Raw genomic sequence first — 19184 nt, forward strand, 5'->3', positions numbered from 1 at the left:
TGATGAGTGAAACTCATGATGGACTCAAGGCGATGGGTGACCAACTGGATACTGCCATTAGCCATATGAATACACGTCTCCAAAAGCCTTGACCAAGTGAAAGCCGACCTCCAGAGGCCAGCACATCATTTTTTTTTCAATCAAATTGAACAGGGCATGTTGGAACACCTTACTCCTGATCTCCAGCTTAGTGTCATGCAGGCCTGCAATGCTGCTTACGTGCAGGCTATGCAGCAGAGTCGGTATTTTCAGCAGACAGTGGCAGCATATCCAACTGTGCCAACACTGTCACGCTTGACATCAATGCCGAGCTCTGCTGCATACCACTGCACGGCCACCTCCATTCCAAGCACTGCCGGACACCACTACAGCACCAACACCATGCAGAGTGCTGTTGGACAGCCCACCGCCACCACCATGACAACTGCTGCTCCTGCTTGGACCTCCTCCACTGACACCACTACATACAGCAGCAGGACCCTGGCATGGCCTTCCGCTCTACCACCACGATGCAGCAGGACCCAGGCATGGCCTTCCACTCCTCCATGTAGCAACAGGACCCTGGCATTGCCTTCCGCTCCACCATGCAGCAGCAGGACCCTGGCATAGCCTTCCAACCTCCAACTGCAACCATGCAGCCGCAGCAGCGGCAGCACAAAGGCCCTGACAGTTCGGCCACTATGACCAGGCCACAAGAAATGAGCCCACCGAGGCACCCCAGACCGCAGCGCCGATCCCAAAAAGGGAAAAAGAAACAGCAGACTCTCTCTATTCCTCCCCCCTCACCTCCCAATGTGTCTGTAATGTCAGGTTTGTCTCACCCTTCCAGTGTGTCTCAGCCCTCTCATGCGTCAAGCCCCCATCCCCGAACTCCCAGATCCCACTACGTTTATTACCCCTTCTTCTGCCACCCCTGTGTCATCCACACTTAGCCAGGCCTCACAGCTACACACCCCCCAGTTCCGTCACCCTACCCCAAGCAGGCGCAGTTAATTTTTTTTTTTGTTAAAAAATAAATAATGTTTTTTTGCCCCCAATAATGTTTAGTTATTTGTGTATTTCGCTGCCGGCAACACACACCGTGCGCCTAATAAAACACTGCGCCGCACACTATATTTTTTTGCCAACTCATAGCTCCAGTAGTTATTAAGTACAACACTGCAGCTTTGTGTGTTTGGTATAGAGCTATAAAGGTGGCAAAAAAAATATAACTTATTTTCTCCATAATCTCTTCAGTCTGATTAATGTGTCGCAGACTGAAGAGAAAATGGCGGTAATACAAAGCAGATCTATACTCAACAGGTCATATGTCAAATAGTGAGTTCGTGATGCACAAAACTCTGCGTCATGAACTCATTATATATGAAACCTGACCTGGTGAGTAGAGAACTGCCGTGTATAACCTCCATTTTTTCTTCAGTGTACGTAATCTATTTCACACAAACTGAAGAGACGATGGAGGTCATATGCAGCACCCTAGAGTCCTGGTCGTTGCAGTAATGTCATTCTTCCACCAGGGGGAGTGATATTACGTCTGAAGGTAACAAAGGAGGTCTTCCTTCCAGGTATCACAAACCATACACTACACTTCACACTCCGGACCACCAGGGGGAGCCTTGCTCCTATCTACTAGGGCACTCCTCACAGAAGGGTAAAACTGGTGGGCTGGATAGAAAGTTAGAGAGACGCTGACTGGGCTTTGCCCAGGCAACACCTGTCAGGCAGACAGGGGGAATGGAGGAACATCTGAGCTGCAGACAGAGGGTCCCTGTCAGGGGTGGGATCCTGACAGAGGCCTAGCGGGACAGAAAGCTACGGAGCTGTGCCTGCCCCACGTGCGGCAGCATCCTAAGAAAGGACACAAAGAGAATTGTATTGTAGGAGAAAACACCAGGAGGAGTTCTGCCCTGAAATAGGCTGCCTCCTTCTGAGGCGCGTAGCCGGTGGCCGGAACACCAAGGGAGTAATTGTCTCTACGCTTTACTTCAGAGACCGGCAGGACAGTCGATTCCAAGTTGGCTGCCCGACCTTAATACCTAAGAAGACACAGTGGCAACTTGTGGGGGTCAGGACGTCTCTAGGGTCCCTATAAACAAGCCTCAGGCCATCAGTCATACGGGTTTGTCCTATCCACACCATCTGGGGGACAGAGAGGAAGAAATAGCATCTAGAACATCTACAATAGTTGTGAGGACCTTACCGAGAAGCTCAGCAGGGAGGTACTACAACACACAGGCGCTAGTAGGAAGGCTACTGATTTCCACCTGGATAAGGGGACTCTGGATTTGCCTTCAGACCGGCCAGACTCTGCCTACCCTGTGGTCTGTACCCTGGACTGTGGATGCTGAAGCCTCCAGTAAAAGGTAAAGAGACTGCAACCTTGTGTCCTCGTTATTCTCTGCGCCTTACATCACCCACCATCACCATCTACACTTCTGGGAAGCCCTGGGGATACACTTCACCTGTGGGAAGGTATACCATCTAGCTGCCATCACATCACCCCAGCGGACCACTAAGCAGCGTCGGTCACCCTGACCGAATACCACAGGTGGCGTCACGAACTTTATACAAACACTCCCTTTTATTATTGGACGCCCCTCTAAGGGCCACGGTACCGGGTCAGGCCACCGTGACATCCCCCGAACTGAAGGACTCGGTACAGAGTACCCCATTGCCCTTACTGTGGGGGCGATCCACATACAAGGCATATCTATACTCACCTGGACAGGTGTCAGAAATAGTGAATTCATGAGGCTGTTATTTGTGCATCATGAATTCATTATTTCTGACACCTGACTTGATGAGTATAGATCTGCTTTTTATTATACCTCCATCTTCTCTTCAGTCTGCGTCCAATAGATACTGCAGAACATAATCTGGACGTAATGACGTCAACTACCTTTCTACTCTCAACATAAGTGTTTTTTAGAGGAAATACACAGGAGACTCGGTCAAGATAGCAAAACACGAATTTTATTAACAAAAAATATTATTAACATTTAAAACATAACTGGTACAGGCCAAAACCCAACAGGAAATTTTACACAATATTGTCTTGCCATGCCACACGTCCAATATCAGAATCAAAATAGGCAGCAAATTGGTCCCGCATGTGGCCAACTTCAACTGTTGACCGCAGCGGGTGATGCTGGTAATCTAGCAATGGGTTTGCAACTGGTTCATCCAGTTCAATGTTGGGTCGCTCCTTAGCCATTATGTAGTTGTGGAGAACCACACAGGCTTTGACCACCTCATCGACTGTCTCCATTTTTAGATTAATGGCTGTCGCAAGAATGCACCATTTTGAGACAAGAATCCCAAAGGTACACTCTACAGTTCTTCGGGCCCTGGTCAGTCTGTAGTTATAAATCCTTTTAGTGTGGTTCAAGTCCCGACTGGAATATGGCTTCAGTAGGTTTTCATCCCAACCATAATGGCCAAAAAAATCTAGCCAAATGGCATCGGTGGGCCTTGAGTGTTGGGGAGAGGTCGTGGCAGTGGAAAATTAAAATTTCTTCCATACACACGTCGGCCCATATCCGAGTTCTTGAAAGTCTGGGAATCGTTGCCACGGCCAAAAGCTCCAATGTCCACGACGATAAAGCGACAGTCCGCATCTGCTATTGCCATGAGCACAACTGAAAAATATTTTTTGTAGTCAAAGTACTCCTATCCAGTTCTGGCGGGTTTGATAATGCGTATGTGCTTTCCATCCACCGCTCCCAAACAGTTGGGGAAATTACACACACTCCAGAATTTTTCTGCAATTTCAATCCACATGTCCTCGGTGGGTAAGGGGATAAATTCATCCCGGAGAACATTCCACAAAGCCCGGCAGGTGTCCGCAACTATTCCAGACAGGGTGGAAATTCCAAGCCGGTATTGAAAGTGGAGGGATGATAAGCTCTCTCCTGTTGCCAGAAATCTGAAATAAGAATAAAAAAATAAATTTACAATCAATTCCATTTATGTTGGTGTTTAGCTAAAGACCTAAAGGAAAATACAAATAATATATGGCAGACCAATAATAATTATGACTGGCATTTGTTTAGAATTATTACGTACCTTAATGTAACCAGGAGACGTTCCTCTGCTGGAATCGCTCTACGGAGCTGGGTGTCCTGCCTCCGGATGGCTCCTTGGACACGACCAAGCAATTTCCGGAAAGAGTCTTGAGACATCCTGGTATATTCCGGGAATTTGTCCGGGTTGGCATTAAGCGTGGTAGGCTCCACGGCTCTCCCGGAGTTCAATAATGGGGTGTCTCCAAAAACGCCTACGCCGTGTCCTTCTCTGTCGTTCTCTATTTCTTTGTTGCTCCCAAGCAAACGCACAGGCAAGAAACAGCTTGATGCTTAAATCCAGGTTGAAATAAAAGCTCTCCATGCATCATGACACAGGATACAGTAGCAAACTGTGAAGATTTCAGCAGTCCAAGGGTTTATATATAGATATCCCATAATACACGTCCACTGTAGTCCCATTGGTGGTGTCTGTTTATCTAGATTTTGTTTCTATTAAATTTTTCACCATGCATACAGAAAACGCAAACGCATGGAAAAGCGTGAAAACGCAGCGTTTGTACGCATTTCAATGCGGTTTTTCCTTCATTTGTGGTTGCGGATTAAACGCGGCGGATTCTAACGCAAATGTGAAACTAGCCTAATACTATACTAAACCTTTAGCAGGTGTATTATTACATAGTCACAAGGCAAATAGCTGTGTAATTACTAACATGGTTGTAGAAGCACAGATCCCCCGATCTGCTGACAGAGGGTCCATCCCAGGTCCTGTGCGCAGTGTTTCCCAACCAGTTCTCTTGGAATCTGGACAATAGCGGGAACACTTTTATGGGAAAGGGACAATTATATTCTGCGGTGTAGAAGACATTTGTGTGGAGCGGTGCCTGGATTATGTGCTTCTTGTGAAAGAAAGGATGATACTGAAGAGAATTGTGTTTTTTCTTAGAAAGAACCTCAAGAACTTGATCTAAAATTGCTTTGATGAAGCCCTCACACATATACGGGGACGGTCCAAAAGTACGTTAGAGTTGAATCCCTGCTATTCTGTAGGATTTTATGGGTATGTATACACGGACACACTAATGGACTTCTTTTTTTGGAGTGTAGAAAAGAGTAAGGTTTTTGAGAGGAAGCCACAGGATGAATTAAAAGAGTTAATCTTGGAAGCAGTAACAGACATGGATACCTGTGGCACTGGGTGTACTGGACGGGTTCCTCGAATATTCCAACATGGACAGAAGACGTCTCAGGAGCGCTAGGTGTGAGTGTAATAAGGAACGTCCTCATAATCTCCTTTTGTTGTGTGTCGGTGAGCATCTACCTGGAATCTCTTATCTCACGGATACATTATACACCTGCTGTACCTTTGGGCCCCCCTGTATTATCTGGCTCTATAATTTAATCACCTTGATAGATAATCGCTATTTGAAACATTTCTTTATTTTTATTTAATCTTTTTTTTTTTTTTTTTTTAAAGGAAACAACGCATTGAAATTACAGCAACTCCAAACGGTAGAAAAATAAAATGAACCTCCCTATGGAATATGACTAAACTAGCACTTTCTCTTTACACCATTATAACCTCACAGTACAGATAAAAACCACATTGTAAATATGTAAATAAGTACAAATAGAGTAATTTACCAAAATCCCCAAGTATATGCACCCTGTGCTTATTGTTTTTCACTTTTATTACATAACGTCACGGAAAGTTATTTACTTACAATATGCCACATCTTCAAAACTGTGTCACCACTGGCTTGTAAGCAAAGTGCAGCGCCGGCTCCAAGTGCAGCAGTTTGTTACTGATCCAGAAACCAATCAGATCATTTTTTTTTTCCTTTTTACCCCCTGCCGCAGACGGCTGCGATGTTACTGCTGGCTTTAGGCAGCACCGACAGCGTTTTGGTCGCCTTCACGTCTGTACTCCAGAATCCCATAATAATAATATGATAAACATGATAATTTAATAAATCTTCCAAGAACAGAGTAAGTGTTCTACCATTCCTACATTGTGTTCAAGCTTTTGCCCCATTCATCCTTCAACATAAAATTGCAGTCAGTTACTGAAGAGGACGCACCGCACTTTGTGTTGGCCCTGACAAAACTCAATCTCTGATAAAGACTGAAAAACAGAGTGCACTTATGGTTGGCTGGTATGCTTTCAAGTGTAACCATGGCCATAAATATGAAACATGCATACTCATCTGAGCCGAGTGTGCATATTTATTTCAATGGGGAGACCCAACCAGCAGCATGTTGATCTCCAATGTGCCTGATCCCCCTTTCCCCAAACATCTGCTCTCTGGGAACGGTTGGCAGACAACCAGGCACAACCAGACACGATACCACTGGCCAAACTGTTTTCACAAACATATGACCAGCATTAAGGCATGTTCACACATGTTGGAGTGAAAAATCTTAACTGTATGGAACATCAGCAAATTAGATGGGATCTTATCAATGTCTTACCCTCCAGAAGTAACAAATTGTATATACTCAAACTGAGCAACGTTGTAATAGAAAAAAATATTCCGAAATGTGTTATTTCTATAATAAGTGTTCCTTATGATGGAAACATTCAAAATCTTATAGAAAAACCCCTCATTCAGTATAAACTAGCATGTCATCTGTGCCATCATAGAGGTTGGATCCTTCAGTTCCTTTATGTGATATGTTTTACCATTAGATCATTGTTTTGATCCCTGTACATATTGCTCAATTTTATCCATTTGTTTTTGGGACAAAGGGGGGAGGAATATACAGCGTTCACGAGCTTACAATAAGATCTGCCAGTGTAAACGTACAGCTCCACAATATTACAGAACTGGTGACATAGCAGCTTACTTATAGGATAAAAACCGAACCACTCATTTCAACTGAGAACAGAATCCTAAATTCGGAAGAATTCCACAGCTTCCATGTCTTTTGCCAGCCACACATAATCCTACTGTCACACTTTATTCTAGCTTTACGACCCCTATGCACATTAGAGAAAAGTTTGTCGAATGCTCAAATTTCAGAAAGATGACTAGGTTTAGTGTGTGTGGGCTGGTGGAGCCTGCACACAGATTATGTTGGAGCAAACAAGGGTTGAACATGTTGGATTTCAACGCTCAAACCATTTATTCTCGGGAGAGAAGCTGCTGCCACAAGAGCTTCCTGGCAGGGTATTACACAACTATCCTCATTGATGAGAAAAGACTGAAGATGTGACCAACAAACACTTTTCTGTTCATAACTTCAGTCTTTTCAGTTTTTTTTTTCCAGCTTCAGGATTTGTTATGTGAAGATGCTTCTGATGGAATCCGCTGTAAACAAGGCGCTGACCAATCAGATGGCTGCAAAAAAGCTTAAAAAAACTCTTCAAAACTACTTACAATTTAAAATGACTTCCTTTATTTCATAAATCAATAGTAGACATGAAAATAAACAACTGTGTAATATCTTATCAGAGAGATCAGCTTCTTTCTCCTTCAGGACAAATCATTAATTTTTAAAATTCTCATTCCCTGGTAAAATGTGTATTCAGTAAAGACAGATTGTTACATTACTGAGATAGGAGACAGTTACTACTGATTTTATACTATATTATATAGGGGAAGAGGTAGGGAAAGGGAGGAACTAGAGACGGAGACTCTCCCTCCTTTTCTTCTACATAGAATCTTATCAGTATTAACAGCCATCTCCTCTTTCAGAGAGCTGTCTCTAGCTCCTCCCTCCTCTACATAGAATATCATTAGCACTAACTGTCATCTATCTCAGTAATGTAATAATCTGTCTTCAATGAATACAGAATTTATCTGGGAATTGAGAATTTTGCGAATGATTGATCTGTCTAGGTGGAGAAAGCAGCAGATTTCACAAAGCTTCTTTTTTTCATGTGCACTACTGATTTATGAAATAAAAGTAAAAATGATGGCTACTTTGTAAGTACGGAAAATTAAAAACTCCCCAATAGAAAGAGCGTTTCTTGAAGAGGTTTCCACTTGAAAATGCATGGTTTTTGAAGGCCTCAAAAAAACAAACAAAAAAAAACAACTAATTGTGCACAAACCCTTAGTATCTCCTGCAGCATTTCGGGATATTAACATATAGTGCCTTGCGAAAGTATTCGGCCCCCAGGAACTTTTCAACCTTTTCCCACATATCATGCTTCAAACAAAGATACCAAATTAAAATTTTTGGTGAAGAATCAACAACAAGTGGAACACAATTGTGAATTTGAACGAAATGTATTGGTTATTTTAAATTTTTGTGGAAATTCAAAACCTGAAAAGTGGGGCGTGCAATATTATTCGGCCCCTTTAACTAAATACATTCGGCACCCTTTGCTGCGATTACTGCTGCAAGTCGCTTGGGGTATGTCTACATCAGTTTTGTACATCGAGAGACTGAAATTCTTGCCCATTCTTCCTTGGCAAACAGCTCAAGCTCAGTGAGGTTTGATGGAGATCGTTTGTGAACAGCAGTTTTTAGCACAGATTCTCGATTGGATTGCGGTCTGGACTTTGACTTGGCCATTCTAAGACCTGGGTACATTTATTTGTGAACCATTCCATTGTAGATTTTGCTTTGTTTGGGATCATTGTCTTGTTGGAAGACAAATCTCCGTCACAGTCTCAGGTCTTTTGCAGACTCCAACAGGTTTTCTTCAAGAATGGTCCTGTATTTGGCTCCATCCATCTTCCCATCAATTTTAACCATCTTCCCTGTCCCTGCTGAAGAAAAGCAGGCCCAAACCATGATGCTGCCACCACCATGTTTGACAGTGGAGATGGTGTGTTCAGGGTGATGAGCTGTGTTGCCTTAACGCCAAACATATCGTTTGGTATTGTTGCCAAAAAGTTTCATCTGACCAGAGCACCTTGTTCCACATGTTTGGCGTGTCTCCCAGGTGGCTTATTGCAGACTTTAAATGACACTTTTTATGGATATCTTTAAGAAATGGCTTTCTTCTTGCCACTCTTCCATAAAGGCCAGATTTGTGCAGTGTACGACTGATTGTTGTCCTGTGGACAGACTGTCCCACCTCAGCTGTAGATTTCTGCAGTTCATCCAGAGTGATCATGGGCTTCTTGGCTGCATCTCTGATCAGTCTTCTTGTTTGAGATGAAAGTTTAGAGGGACGGCCGGGTCTTGGTAGATTTGCAGTGGTATGATACTCCTTCCATTTCAATATGAACGCTTGCACAGTGCTCCTTGGGATGTTTAAAGTTTTGAAAATCATTTTGTATCCAAATCTGGCTTTAAACTTCTCCACAACAGTATCACGGACCTGCCTGTTGTGTTCCTTGGTCTTCATGACGCTCTCTGTGCTTCAAACAGAACCCTGAGACTATCACAGAGCAGGTGCATTTATACAGAGACTTGATTACACACAGGTGGATTATATTTATCATCATTAGGCATTTAGGACAACATTGGATCATTCAGAGATAAACAATTAACTTCTGGAGCGAGTTTGCTGCACTGAAAGTAAAGGGGCCAAATAATATTGCACGCCCCACTTTTCAGTTTTGGAATTTTCAAAAAATTTTAAAATAACCAGTAAATTTCGTTCAACCTCACAATTGTGTTCCACTTGTTTTTCATTCTTCATCAAAAATTGACATTTGTATCTTTATGTTTGAAGCATGATATGTGGGAAAAGGTTGAAAAGGTTCGCAAGGCTCTGTATTTCAATTATGGCTAAAAAAAACAAATCCACTTTTATTTGGCAGCTGCCATTCAAGCACTTTGTATTGTTCTTTGCAGCGTACATCAGCAAATTGTGCCAGATAAAGGCAGCAAAACGATCACTTTCAAAGGTAAACCAGGAATTTTAAGGGATTTCCCACAGTATGGCCAAGTTCACATGCGCTTAATCTAGGTTCTCCATGTGTATGGGAGTAACAGAGACATCCGAGTGCAGCCGTCATGTGCGACCATGCCCATCAGTTTAACTCTGGCTGCAATAAGGAGGAACTGGGGAACAAACCCTTAGGTTTAGTGACTGGGGAGGGTCTCAAAACTGCGACTTCCAGCAATTATACGTCTATCACCTATCTCGGGGAGAGCTAATAAATCTGTCATGGGAAAAACTAGAGTGTAGTAGTCACACACTGCAGGTAAATTGTGCTCAGAGTTTAAAAAAAAAAAAAAAATCCAAGGTTTTGCAAATTTGGGTCTTTTATCTTGCACCAAAGTGAAAACATGAGTTAACCACAAGTTTACGCATTCACACATAGCAGCTTTGTTGCCGTTTTGCCACAATATCTACAATGCAGCATGTGGCCTAAATATGTTACAGTACATGTATGTATCACATTGGCAGAATGGTAAAAAATAACCTACTGTTGCTCCGTGCAGATATCTGAACCACTGGACTTCCGCCCCCCACACTCGGCAGGAGGTGGCCGTCGGCCCCCCCACACTCGGCAGGAGGTAGCCGTCGGCCCTCCACTCCACACTCGGCAGGAGGTGGCCGTCGGCCCTCCACACTCGGCAGGAGGTGGCCGTCGGCCCTCCACACTCGGCAGGAGGTGGCCGTCGGCCCTCCACACTCGGCAGGAGGTGGCCGTCGGCCCTCCACACTCGGCAGGAGGTGGCCGTCGGCCCTCCACACTCGGCAGGAGGTGGCCGTCGGCCCTCCACACTCGGCAGGAGGTGGCCGTCGGCCCTCCACACTCGGCAGGAGGTGGCCGTCGGCCCTCCACACTCGGCAGGAGGTGGCCGTCGGCCCTCCACACTCGGCAGGAGGTGGCCGTCGGCCCTCCACACTCGGCAGGAGGTGGCCGTCGGCCCTCCACACTCGGCAGGAGGTGGCCGTCGGCCCTCCACACTCGGCAGGAGGTGGCCGTCGGCCCTCCACACTCGGCAGGAGGTGGCCGTCGGCCCTCCACACTCGGCAGGAGGTGGCCGTCGGCCCTCCACACTCGGCAGGAGGTGGCCGTCGGCCCTCCACACTCGGCAGGAGGTGGCCGTCGGCCCTCCACACTCGGCAGGAGGTGGCCGTCGGCCCTCCACACTCGGCAGGAGGTGGCCGTCGGCCCTCCACACTCGGCAGGAGGTGGCCGTCGGCCCTCCACACTCGGCAGGAGGTGGCCGTCGGCCCTCCACACTCGGCAGGAGATGGCAGTCAGACCTCCGTACTCAGTAGCTGGGTGTAAGCCTTCCATACTCAGCAGCAGATGGCTGTCAGCCCTCAATACACATTAGATGGGTGTCAGCCCTCCATACACATTAGATAGGTGTCAGCCCTCCATACACAGTAGAAAGTGGGTGTCAGCCCTCCATACACAGTAGCAGATGGGTGTCAGCCCTCCATACACAGTAGCAGATGGGTGTCAGCCCTCCATACACAGTAGCAGATGGGTGTCAGCCCTCCATACACAGTAGCAGATGGGTGTCAGCCCTCCATACACAGTAGCAGATGGGTGTCAGCCCACTATACACCAGTAGATGGGCATCAGTTTGCCAATGCTTTGACTGGCAGCTACACTGACAACTCTCCTAAACAAAGGGGCAGTCACTCGGCCGAGCGCTCCTCTGTTCTCGATGAGAAAGCCGCCGCCAGACACCTCTGGTGGCTACTTCTCTCCTTTAGAACAAAGGGGTCTGTAGTCAGCACTTGGACATCCCGGATCCTTCGTTCCCAGACTATGAACTGTCCGGGGCCCCATAGACATTAGATATTGGTGGGTTCAGCCGACATTAGTCTAATGTGTATGGAGGTAACATGATAAATAAGACTAACTCCTTCAAAATTCCTTAAAACAATTTTACAGGTTGAATCATCTTGTGAGTGATCAATAAACTTGCTGATAATTCACATTCAGCATTCTTGGCGCACAGAACCGCTGGCACATCTTCTGCTTGTGGCTAAATCCAGTGTTGGAGAAGCTATTGTCAGATCTTGGTTCAGGCAGGAGTCATGTTGGCACATGTATTGTTCTGTAAGGCTTCCTCCGCTCGACGCACAATGTTACCCAGCGTTATAACTCGGACCGAGAGCGCGTTATCCGAGGACCTTTCCTGATCTCCTTCCGCTTCTCTTCCTTACGTCTTCGTTTCTCTTCTTCTTTTAAAGCTTTCTGAAAAGCATCTGTATTGGGTAAAAACTAAGAAAATACATAAACTATTAAAAGAACAATCACAACATTTTCTGTGACAAAATTAATGAGACATTATATAGCAGTACTAGGCACTATAAACACCATTCGGCAGCTTCCGGTAGGCAAACATGTCGTTTTTGCCAGAACCTAAAATGCTTTGACAGAGGGCTGGAGCTCGTATAGTCTCATAGCTCTTAAGGTTGAAAATAGACTTAAGTCCATCAAGTTCAACCCATAGCCTAACAAGCTGATCTAAAGGAAGGCAACACCACATTGGGGCAGGCAGTAATAGCTCTATATTAGGGGAAAAGTTTCTCCCGACCCCACATACGGCAATTACACTAGTTCCCTGGATCAATGCCCCATCAAAGGATCTAGTGCCCATAACCTTTAAGCTTATATTTTTTCAACGAAGGCACCCAGGCCCTTCTAGAATGTTAGCAGTGAATCATCCACTACAACGTCAGGTGGCAGAGGGTTCCCTAGTCTCACTGCTCTTATGTATAAGATCGGCCCTAAGCCTTTGTTTTTCTAAAATGAAGAACCCCAAGTTTGATAACCTGTCTTGGTACTGCAGTCCAGCCATTCCCTTGGTCACTCTACTCTGCACCCGCTCAACTTCAGCCATGTCCTTCCTATACAGTGGAGCCCACAATCGTACATATTCTCTCTGCCATGGTGAGAATCCTTTGGCTGGACGAGGATAATCCACAGTCAGTCAGTAATACCGGAGTGGAAAACAGAAGGAACATTTATGTCCCCTGGCGTCCAGAAGGGGGAAATGCTCTATGTAGAAACACTAGTGAACATATTGGAATGATTCTTTTAATAACTGGGTACCCATATCCAATCTTCTGCACTGTCCCATCTACAGAGGCTTCCTCAGTCACCTCAGCTGCACCCCATGGCAGGATCATTGTGTGTGTAACACTGACAGGCGTAATACACTGTAATACAGTAGTAGACACCAGAAAAAGCACACTCCGAGTCACTAGTCCATACCGCAAGAAAAAAAAAAAAAAATTAAAAAAGCAGGTGACCCCTGATCTGGCTTCCATCAGGTGACTAGTAGCCCAAGGGCAAGTTTAGTGCATGTGTCAGTAGATTTCAAGATGCCGGGAGCGAGCACCACAGCAAGACACAATGTGGACATTTGCTTTCTTGGCGTTTAGATAAAGCCGGCAGCACCAATGAACACTGGCGGCGGACACCTAAGATCAAGCATGTTCTTAATGAGCTGCCAACAAGAGAAGCACTTGGGGTTATCTAATTAACAAAAAACATTTGCAAATGCAAAGTTAAAAAAGGTTTTTTGGTTTTGGACACGCTCTGTCCTCTGGCTGCGCCTTACTCATCATTCCCAGGTCCAATGCAGAGTCTCCACTGATCACGCCATCTTATCTTGTCACATCGCTAGTGCTGCAGCCAATCACTGAGCTCAGTGACTCGGCCTAAGAAGACTGCAGCTACGCTCAATGATCGGCTGCACACGAGACCACACACTGAGTGCTGGACTCGGGGAGGGAAAGTAAAGCAGTCTGAAAGCGTAAAAGGAATTCAGCAGCCACCAATATCAGCCAGAATGAGGAGTGGTGATAAAGAGGGGGTCTGACTCTGAAGAACCCACCTGGGCCAGGCATACAGCAGTCAATTCATTCAGTAGAAACGTTATGACTGTAAGCCCTTATTGCTGAGCCCCTACCTTCTGTGAGTTATAGGGGGTTAGAAAAGGTAACAAACTCATTGATTAATATGGATCGTCCCACGTATTTACCAAGAATAAATATACGGTAAAAACAACATATTGTAAAAGGGAAAACAAACTTACTTCCATATTTTCAGTTCTAAAAGGATTTCGATAATCCGGAGACTTTTCACTGATGCCCAACTCCTGAGACATCTAAAATAAGAGGTGAAGTAACGGCAAAGCTGTCAGATAAGCCATGTGCAGCCTACACCTACAGCAATGGGAAATCTAACACAAACAATTCACACTGTACGGTGAGGGTGGGAACAACGTTAACGGGAATTGGGAGCTCACTATGAGGTTTTGTAATGTCGACTTCACATCCAGAAGCATAAGCAAACTGGAATCCCAGATAGATCGGTCTGCACGCACAAACACAGAGAAGGAGGCCGTCATAGTAGGGAAGACATACCAGGCCAAGAAGCTGCGAATGTGGACCCTCATCAAAGATGCCACTCAGGTTACAAAAGCCGATACCCCAACGAATTAGGTTGTTCCAGTTGGAATTTCGATCAAAGTAATGGTGAACGATTTTGGGAAAACGTAGTACGACATCACCAAAGAAAGCAGAATTCTCCACAGTGTGTGAATAGGCTGCAACCGAGATACACAAAGAAGGTGGCAAACAGAAGAGAATTAGAAGATCCAATACTAAACGCTGCCAAATCTTAAATACTAAAGGGAATGGATCAATTAACTAAAAAAAAAAACAAATCATTTCATTGATATTTTGTAATGTTACTCTCTACATAACCTGACATGTGATATCTTTCATTCTGGTAGCACACACAAAGGACGGAGACTTCCTGTTTTGTACAGCTCCATTTCCCAGTTTGCCATGCAGGCTGGGGCAGGTTCTGCAGAGTCGCCTTGTTAGATCTGTCATTAGGACTCCGCTGTTCAGGGCCATAATGAACTATATACTGTACTACTGAAGGCACAGGATATTCACGCAGTGTTTGGACCATACTGTGTACAATATATGTATGTATTGTATAAATTATAAATGAATTCATACTCTTTTTTTTTTTTTTTTTTTTTTTTACTGTAGAGAAAGGGATTTTTTTCAGCCAAATTCAGTGTATATAGCACACAGTTATATATAAACTATATAGCCGTACATGACAAATTTATTTGTCATATACGGCTGCACACATTAGATTTTCTAAAAGATAACGGACACCATAACTAAAAATCAGTTTTTAACTTTCAGTTACCAATCATTCAATAAAAACATTAGACAGAAAGTGACACAAAATAGCATTAAGTACCTTTATTTATACAGTTATGTTATATCTCTTGCTAACAAAGCCTGACTCATGTAACCCATTCCTCACTACACAAATATTCGGACACACTCGGCTCCCACCACGGCTCTAGGTGATTGACAGGTCCCTTGCTATGGGGAGAGCTGTCAATCACCTCTAGCAGCGCTGAGAGAAGCTGGATGGGGCAATGCTTGACAAGACTGGTCTCAGACTATGGTCCCCGGCTGGAACAGCAAAGTAAAGGCGATGCCTGCATGCCGGGAGACAGACATTGCCCGCACCCACTATCTAGACTCTCTATCAATAGGTCCTTGTATTCTGGGAGGAAACTGGAGAAAACAGAGAGAACATAAGAACTAAAGAAAGATGTTGTCCTTGGTTGGATTTGAGCTCAGAACCCCTGTGCTGCAAATAAACAATGCTACCCACTGAGCCACTGTACTGTCCAACAAGTTTTTGGCTAAATTCCCACAAGGAGTAAAGTGAGTGGGATTTATGGAAATCTCATACCCACATTTTTCTTATTTTAAAGCATCGCAAACAAACCACTTGTGAAACATCGGCAACATGACAAATCATCTAGTGGTAAATATGTGTTTAATTTGGGTTTTATTATTCCCCACAGAATTGAATGATATGAGAAAAATCTGCAGGTAAAAAGCTCATGTGCAGTTTTAGTGTGTTTGTACAGCAGAAATGCACACAAAAAAAGCATGCAATCCGCACTCGACTTCATCACTAAAGTTTTATCAAAGCTAATTAACAAGAAGTATCCAAAACAAAGCAGGAGACCTAAAGGAGGCATAAACCACAGCAGAAAAAAAGTGATAAAAACGCATGTAAAAAACCCAAACTCATGACCTAAGATGTAAGGAAATGATACAGAAGATCTGCGACATCAAAAACTCTAAAATATTTATTGCGGGAACCGAGCCGGAAGGATAATTTACAGCAGGTTGGAAATTCACAAGAGTAAATAAAAAAAATAAGTTTTCAACTTGATGTAATGAGTGGCTTCTTTAGAAATGAGCCACCGTCTCTCTTACCATCTTTAATCTTCTCATCCGCGGGGAATGGCCCATCGGGCTGTACTCCTGCTGCGATCAGAACAAGGCGCGAGTCCTCCAGCACCTGTTACAGGAAATCGTACAAATGTGGAGCTTTCATGAGTCAACATGGCGCAGATATATTCCATCACAATTGGGATATGGTTAGGAAATTCATCACGTGCTAGGACAGGATATCTAGCCCAGCCTTTACTATTCCCCCAGGACAAAAAATAATGTACTGTATGTACAAATAAATTTAACTAATCTCTAGAAAACACACCATTGTTTGCGAGGTTTTGTTATCGTAATTTAATGAAGCCAATTAGCCATAATTAGATGTTAAAGACAACAAGCAGCTGCCACTAGAACATACGTCAAACTCTGGGCAGTGGGCCAAATCTACAGTATGCCACAGGGTGATTATGTCTAGCCCGCGATGACCGTACAGCACCCCAATTATACTATATGGAGGACTCATGGGGTCATTATACTGCATAGACTATGTGGGGCCCATTATTTTGTATGGAGGACTATATGGGGCCAATTATACTGTATGGAGAACTATGTAAGGTCCATTATACTGTATGGAGGACTATGTGGGGCCCATTATACTACTGTGTGGAGGACTAGGAAAGGCCCATTATATTGTGTGGACGAGTATATGAGGCCCATTATACTGTGTGAGGGACTATGCAGGGACAATTATACCGTGTCACAGACTACGTGGGGCCAATTATACACTGGGGAGGACTATGTGGGGCCCATTATACTGTGTGGAGGCCTGTGTTGGGATCACAGTGTTGAGGTCAAAATACTTTGCTGGGGGGAACAGTAGGGTCTTCATACAGTGTATGTGGAAGGTACTGTGGAGGAATTTACTGTGGGGGTACTATACTGTGCTTGAGGGGCACTTTTGTTGGCATCATACTTTATTTGTATTATTAATTCAAGGTTTTTTTCCTTTGCTATTACATATCCAAATTAGGCCATTGGGCCATATGCTTTTTACTGCCCTTACATAAAATATTATATTATTCCAGAATATCCCATTTCTGATTGTGTGTTTATTTTAGTCTAAGATCTTTTAATTAAAATGTACTTTGTTAGTGGGACAACCCCTTTAAGTTTCTTTCTATATGAAGAGGTTCATCATTAAATTTAATGATAAGGAAAATTGTCCTCAATTGTAGACATTTTTTTGAAAATAGATATCAAGGTTTGCCCACAACTTTGTCCAAGTTATTTTGAATTTGGCCCTTTGTGTATTTGAGTTTGACATCCAGCATTAGAGGGAGATGTAAATGCACAGGCACATCGCTACAAAAATACATTATGCAATCAGCGCCTTCTAGTGGTGGCTGATGGAAATCTCAGTTCAGCAGTGATTAGGTCACCTCCTGTGTATAATGAGGACCATGCTCTCTTCAAACAAAACATACGTGAACTCTGTAAATTACAATATCATCAAAAAGTTAAATTTATTTCAGCTTTTCAATACAAAAAGTGAATCTCATATATTGTATAGAGCAGGGGTGGGCAATTAATTTTCCCGAGGGGCCACATATGAGACTATGACTGTTGCCCTCACATAGCCTCCTGTATACAGTAAGTGCCCCCGCATAGCCTCCCGTGTACAGTATGTGGCCCCGCATAGCCTCCCGTGTACAGTATGTGCCCCCAGATAGCCTCCCGTGTACAGTATGTGCCCCGCATAGCCTCCTGTGTACAGTATGTGCCCCCATATAGCATCCCGTGTACAGTATGTGCCCCCGCATAGCCTCCCATGTACAGTAGGTGCCCCCGCCTAGCCTCCCGTGTACAGTATGTGCCCCATATAGCCTCCTATATACAGTATGTGCCCCCGTATAGCCTCCTGTGTACAGTATGTGCCCCCGCATAGCCTCCAGGATACAGTATGAGCCCCCGCATAGCCTCCTATATACAGTATGTGCCCCCGCATAGCCTCCCGTACACAGTATGTGCCCCCGCATAGCCTCCCGTGTACAGTATGTGCCGCCGCATAGCCTCCCGTGTACAGTAGGTGCCCCCGCATAGCCTCCCGTGTACAGTAGGTGCCCCCGCATAGCCTCCCGTGTACAGTAGGTGCCCCCGCATAGCCTCCCGTGTACAGTAGGTGCCCCCGCATAGCCTCCCGTGTACAGTAGGTGCCCCCGCATAGCCTCCCGTGTACAGTAGGTGCCCCCGCATAGCCTCCCGTGTACAGTAGGTGCCCCCGCACAGCCTCCCGTGTACAGTAGGTGCCCCCGCACAGCCTCCCGTGTACAGTAGGTGCCCCCGCATAGCCTCCCGTGTACAGTAGGTGCCCCCGCATAGCCTCCCGTGTACAGTATGTGCCCCCGCATAGCCTCCCGTGTACAGTATGTGCCCCCGCACAGCCTCCCGTGTACAGTATGTGCCCCCGCACAGCCTCCCGTGTACAGTATGTGCCCCCGCACAGCCTCCCGTGTACAGTATGTGCCCCCGCACAGCCTCCCGTGTACAGTATGTGCCCCCGCATCGCCTCCCGTGTACAGTATGAGCCCCTCATAGTCTCCCATGTAAAGTTTGAGCCTCATGTACAGCATGTGCCACACGTAGCCACCCATGTACGTCATGTGTCCCACGTAGTACCTGTAATACAGCATATGCCCTACATAGCCTCCAATTTACAGCATGTGCCCCACATAGCCCCCCATTATACATCACGTGCCCCACGCAGCCCCCCTAATACAGCATGTGCTTCATGTACTCCCCGTTATGCAGCATGTGTCCCACGTAGCCCACCGTAATACAGCATGTGCTTCAAGTAGCCCCCTATATACATTTACCCCACACAGCCTCCGATACACAGTATGCGCCCCACATAGCGCCCTAAATACAGCATGTGCCCAAGTAGCCCCTATGTAAGGTATGAGCCTATATAGCCTCTTATATACAACATAAGCCCCACATAGCCCCCTATATACAGCGTGAGCCCCCCCACCCTTTATACAGTATGAGCC

At 45.2% G+C, this 19184-nt stretch overlaps 1 protein-coding gene across 2 annotated transcripts in view; it reads right to left on the reverse strand.

Annotated features, from left to right (window-relative positions):
* Positions 1 to 10175: 10175 nt before the first annotated feature.
* Positions 10176 to 19184, reverse strand: part of CCDC134 (coiled-coil domain containing 134) — a 47574-nt gene continuing 38565 nt past the window's right edge. For both annotated transcript variants that reach the window (XM_077278629.1, XM_077278630.1), the window contains 4 exons: positions 16180 to 16264; positions 14278 to 14459; positions 13947 to 14018; positions 10176 to 12124 (listed from right to left, as the gene is read on the reverse strand). In XM_077278629.1, the coding sequence (XP_077134744.1) occupies positions 11999 to 12124; positions 13947 to 14018; positions 14278 to 14459; positions 16180 to 16264 (465 nt within the window). In that variant the 3' untranslated portion in view covers positions 10176 to 11998. The remainder of the gene's footprint in view (positions 12125 to 13946; positions 14019 to 14277; positions 14460 to 16179; positions 16265 to 19184) is intronic.

This window comes from Ranitomeya variabilis, chromosome 8, assembly GCF_051348905.1.
Source record: "Ranitomeya variabilis isolate aRanVar5 chromosome 8, aRanVar5.hap1, whole genome shotgun sequence".
Taxonomy (NCBI): domain Eukaryota; kingdom Metazoa; phylum Chordata; class Amphibia; order Anura; family Dendrobatidae; genus Ranitomeya; species Ranitomeya variabilis.